The 5,813-nt window shown below is 40.9% G+C and overlaps 1 protein-coding gene across 1 annotated transcript; it reads right to left on the bottom strand.

Annotated features, from left to right (window-relative positions):
• Positions 1–537: 537 nt before the first annotated feature.
• LOC119307533 (calcineurin B-like protein 2) lies at positions 538–5,813 on the bottom strand. Its single transcript, XM_037583610.1, has 9 exons — positions 5,732–5,813; positions 5,431–5,643; positions 5,253–5,335; positions 5,035–5,094; positions 3,193–3,301; positions 2,869–2,921; positions 2,084–2,164; positions 1,700–1,812; positions 538–1,020 (listed from the first exon to the last, which is right to left on the bottom strand). The coding sequence occupies exons 2-9, from the start codon at positions 5,549–5,551 to the stop codon at positions 963–965; spliced, it is 678 nt and encodes a 225-aa protein (XP_037439507.1). The 5' UTR covers positions 5,552–5,643; positions 5,732–5,813; the 3' UTR covers positions 538–962.

The raw sequence follows: 5,813 nt of genomic DNA on the forward strand, positions 1-5,813 counted from the left end.
CCGTACGAATGTGCGCGTGCGTGCGACTTACAAAACATAGCGTGGCCACTGCCACGTGCTCCTACCGTTCCAAAATAAATGATTCAACTTTATACTAACTTTAGCATAAAGTTAGTACTAAGTTGGCCATCTATTTTAGAACGGAGGGAGTGTAATTTAGACAGGCATAAAAATTAGGAGTAAGAATATTACCTCAAGTGTCCATGTGCAATACTTTCGCGTAATAAAACAACTCAATCTCGAAGATTTTTAAATTTCAGCCATCAATTTTTATGGTTAACATAAAATCAATGGATTTATAAGGGTGACAGAAGGAGAACTATAAAAGCCTGAGTCCCATAATTTCTGTAATAGAAAAGATGCGACTCGACCTAGCAGAGGAATATTTTGTAACCCTAATTTCTGTAAGATGAACAAAGGGTTGATCAGTACTCCCTCCGTCCCATAATGTGAGACGTTTTTTTTACTCTAGTGTAGTGTCAAAAAACTTCTTACATTACGAGACGAAGGGAGTATTTATCACGTGAGGGAAACGGGTAAACAAAATCCAATCCATTTTCTACTCCACTTTACTATAGATGCAAAGCGATGGAGAAACTTCGCAGCAAAAGATAACAAACAATGTCAAGGCTGTTTCCATTTTTGTACACAAAGCAGAATTCCCAGAGGATTGGACCTGATCGCTAACCAGGCAAAAAACCAAAAAGGGGGAGAGGAGAAAACGGGAACTTCAGATAAGAGATAACAGCTTGCCCAAAGGCTCCCAACAATACTAAATTCTTCAAATGAAAGAAGCAAAGTTATTTGACAACAATTTGCGTTCTCAAATTCAACATCCTCCAGAGCACCGAGGCCTCTAGCTCTCTGCCGATCCAAAGTTCCAAATAGTCCGATGCCAAAACTTTACAAAATTACCGCAAGCTTATCTTCTGATGTTCCGATTCGAAAGAACTGCAAGAATTTCAGGTATCGTCGACCTGAGAATGGAAGACGAAGCTTGGAAATGTTGTGGTGATGTCCCTGCTCACAATGGCAAAGTTAGCTTGAGAAATATATAAAAGAACAGAGGTACTAGAAATATGTCATATACTGCTCACGTCTAGGAATCTATCTGACAAACATAAAAGACATAAAACCTAACTATTTTCTATTGAAGACTTGTAGCCTTCTGGCTCCTGACATGAAGTGGTTGGCTTGAGGCTGAAGCACTAACTGAGCACACATGTTTGAAATAATTTGGTGTAGCTCATCAACAGTGCATGAATTCCCAAATACTTGAGCCAGCACGCTTTACTCAATAGCACTATTTGCGTGTACACAGCTGAAGTTTGATTAACCACATCTCAAGTATGTGACTCTCCAGACAACACTGTTTCACATTACAAGATATTTCAATGGTAATTTGGCACTAAATCGAGAATGAAATTTCTACCAGTCTTTATTCAAGAGCAGCAGGTAACTGGGAAACATAAGCGAAGAGCACTGTGTTGAGGTGTGGAAGATACATAAAAAGAACCAACATATAGAAAAAACTAAATATCTTGAGTAAAATCAAAGAAAAACTTTGTAACTTGACACTTAACTGCAGAAATAAATTCTTATCCACGAGCATCAGTAAACCGTTAAAGCAAATGCACTGAGTAGAAGATGCACATAAAAAGAACCATCATATATAGAAAAACAAAAGGAAATATCTTACTTGAGGTACTGGAGAGTCATGTTCTTCAGTAAAGATGGATGTCGAAGAACCAGATTGTGCCACTCTTCCCTGTCAATTTTTCCATCATGCTTTGTGTCTGCCTCCTCAAACGTCTTATCATGAGGGGAAAAAACAACAAATTTAACATGGGTTACAATCATCATGCAACAGGAGGAAAACAGGGAATGAGGAATACTTGTATTGAAAAAGAAAGAAAAGAAAGGAAAACAGTATTCATGCGATTTAATAATAGAAATGCTATGTGGAACTGTCATATACAAGAATTGAGAATTACAGCACTACATAATACAAGTTAGAGAATTAATGCCTAATACGTGCTATAATCAAGGGTTAACAAAACAATCATCGGCAACTGTAACACACCTTATCAATTATGTTCTCTATAATTTCATCAGACAGATTCATTCCTGACTCCGCAAGTGTGGCAACAACCATCTGCTTAACCTGATAACCAAATATATGCGTTAAGATGAAGCAAACAGAGAAAGCTCAACCAAACGATTGACGCACTGCACAAACTTAGCCTCAAGAATACAATAGCAGTTCTTCAAAGCTAAACGATATAATTCCTGAATCTCAACAATAAGGCCCACTGCAATATGTTAACTCCCTCCGTCCCAAAATATAAGATCATTTTTTACACTATGACAGTGTAAAAAATGATCTTATATTTTGGGTAGTGTAAAAAATGACCTTATATTTTGGGACGGAGGGAGTAGGAATTAAACCTCAATCTGTTGGGAACAAGACTGATAATTCACCTAATTTTTTTTAAATAGTAAGAAGCCTGATTGAACTACTGGTCTCTTAACTTTAGCATAACCATTAACCAGCACTACCCAGATACTGCCTCTACATTCAGAGAATTGTTTCATAACTTTGTAAACCCTCATTCAATCAGTGATTATCAGAAAGCCTGGGCCTTCCTTTCATCAGTTGTGTGGGCATACATGGTCACCATTCATAACTACTCAAGAGTAACTGACAAGGCCATCAACTTCAAAGGACATTAACTTGAATAAAGCATAATTTCATGTATCAGAGACAATACAGGAACATTCTGAATTATTTACAATGCTGTACAAGCTAATATATTTAGCCAACATGCTAGACCTGACGGATTACAACACTGGAAATAGTATCAATACCTCTTGTCTCTCAATGAAGCCTTGTTGCTTAAGATCATATAGCTGGAATGAAACTGTAAAAGATGACATGAACTTCAGATCTTCCAGCTCATAAAGAGGATGTGACGAGGCAGGAGCATAACATAAAATATTAAGATCCTTAAATTCCTCTATTTAACCACAAACACAAGTACAGTATCCAGAAATTGATGATTAGACTAGGGTAGGTGAGAATCCTGGCATACATTTATATTTGAAGAGGTATCACCATTATGATGATACAATCTAGAGTCTGGATATAATTTGCAGAACCACATGCTCTAGCTACAAGATAAATGAACTCACAGTCAATTTTCTCTTCAACTGAAGCATTTGGGTGAAACACTGAGAGTGCACGAGCAAACTCTTCAAACCCTAAAATTCCATTGTGCTTTGTGTCGAACAAATCGAATACCTGCACAGGCAGGGAAAATATCAAGAACACAAGAACATGATGTGTAAAAAAGGTAAACTATTTGTCAATTCATGCAGCAAATAGTAAAAGAGATGATATTCACGCAGCTGTTTCTTTTACATATCATGATATAATATGGTCCTCAACATTTTTGGCTTCCAAGTTCTCTAAAGGAAACTCTCCGGCTAAAATTGATAGATCCATCTTGGTAAGTTGATGACCTTCCATACAGAGGAACACAGCCATTTAATTTGAATAAACTTCGAGTATCAAAAAATAGCTATGCACTATGCATTTAGCACCAGTGTCTAGGAACCATGAAGAACTAGCCAAATGTTGGATAACCTCATCACAACTCAAATATAGAAGCACACTGAGTTTTGACAAGAGATATACAAGGCATTCCTGCTGATAATAAAGTAAACTACAGGGCAAATCAGTCAAGAGATGCACATATGCAGCTTCCAATTAGAAATAACACAATACTGCATGAACATGCTGAATCAAGGAAAAAAACTAACTCTGATGCATGCAATGCACGTCACACTTTCAGGAGCTATGATATTGTCATCAAACTGGTACATTATGTAAGAAGAGTATCATCTCAAAGTTATTGCTATATTCTTTTATTCAAGAAACTTGACATATAAGAGCATCTCCAATAGCTTGTCTATATGGATGTCTATACTCGTTTTCCACGACGTGAGCCCAAAACAGACGTCCAACAGCTTGTCTATATGGTCGTCCAAATATACACATCCTCTAAATCGACCTCGACAATGTCCACGCCTGGACAATGTGAAGGCGTTGTCTAAACTCAGCTGTAGTCATGATTTTTTCCTCTCCCAGCAATGGCCCACCTGTCATGGTCCGTGTATATAGACGTTCTGATGCAAAACTGGATGTGTATATGAGGGAATCTTTTTAGACCATTGTCTATATGAATATATAGACATCCAAATATACACATGCTATTGGAGATGCTCTAATAGTATTGCTTTAAAGCAAGCATGTATGATAACACGTGCTCAGGGTAAAAGTGCGAGAAGCCTGCAAATTTCTGAGCTGGGCAAAAAAGGAAGCATGTGGGAAGTAACACACAGGACAAAGGGCATCACATGGGCCACAGAAGGTGAATACTTGAAATATTCACTGTCTGATCAAATTGTCTTGACCACTGGTTGAAGGTAGCTAACAGGTAGACATAGACCTCACATGATTAACCAATGATGGACATTATTTAGAAAATTGTCCAGCGGAAATACAAGACAGAAAGGGTAAATCCTATTTCAGACTACTGAAAATCATATAGTAATACTCGTGAAACCATGTCATGGGCTGAATCGGATACTCCGAATCCATATCGGAATCCGTATGTTATTAGCTCTATCCAAAAATCTTGCCGAATCGGAGTCGGACTCCGAGAAAGGCATAAATGGCTGAGTAATACTGTGATGCATGAATATCTGAAGCGAGGGTCGGCGGAATTCTGCTAACTCATACTATTTCCACAAAATAATTACGAGTCAATTACTGCATGTGTTGCATCGATAAGTATTGAACAGAGTTAAATTGTGGATGCAACGTCAACAATCAAGAACCCCTGAATCTCATCGATTTTGACCAGGTCCCTAAAAATAGCAAGTGCATGGTAGTAATACCGATACCAAATATGCAACGACAACATCATGACAAGCAGCAGTACACAACAATATGAACTAAAGCGGACTTACACGATCAGCGAAGAGGCTCTCCTTCTTGCTCGTCTTGAAGAGCGCTAATTGGAACTCCTCCTGCACAGTGCGAACAAATCAGAACCGCAGCACCCACGGGACGATTCACAATACCTAAATACAATCCTCAGAACAAAACCTACTACAGTGATATGCAATCTACAGTGCTTACACACAGAATTGAGTTGCGAAACAAGCACTCGTCAGCAACCACCTACCTTGTTAATCAGCCCGTCATCGATCACGGCGCTGCTTATCTTCTTGAAGAGCTCGTACAGCGCCTCGACCTCGCTCACGCTAACTGCGCCACGCACAGAAATCCGACCCAGTTCAGTTCAATTCCCCCGCTACGGATGAGCAGAAAACAAGGGCGACGAAAAGCGAAGAGGGACGTACAGACGGTCTCCCGCGCGAGGACCTGGGGGTCCTCGAGCCCCCGCGGCTGCTTGAGCTCGAGGTCGCAGCACTTGAAGAGGACCGCGAGGAGGTGCTTCACGCCGTCGAGACACTGCACCATGGTATGCGCTCCGCTGCCTCCGCCAACAACGCCGCCGCGCGACCCCCGCTAGTCATCGCGGCCGCCCATTCCGAGGCCGGCCGGTCTCGATCCTGCACCAGCACCACCACCCGGTCAGCCAGCGCCGTACCCGCGAAGATCCGATCGCTCGAGCAGCAAGGGGGGAGCGGGCGGGCGTACCTCGGCGGGGTCTCCCTCCGGGAGGGGAAGGAGCGGCGCGTGGGGCACGATCCGCGCTCTCGCTCGCCGCCGGTCGTCGTCG

This window comes from Triticum dicoccoides, chromosome 5B (assembly GCF_002162155.2).
Source record: "Triticum dicoccoides isolate Atlit2015 ecotype Zavitan chromosome 5B, WEW_v2.0, whole genome shotgun sequence".
Taxonomy (NCBI): domain Eukaryota; kingdom Viridiplantae; phylum Streptophyta; class Magnoliopsida; order Poales; family Poaceae; genus Triticum; species Triticum dicoccoides.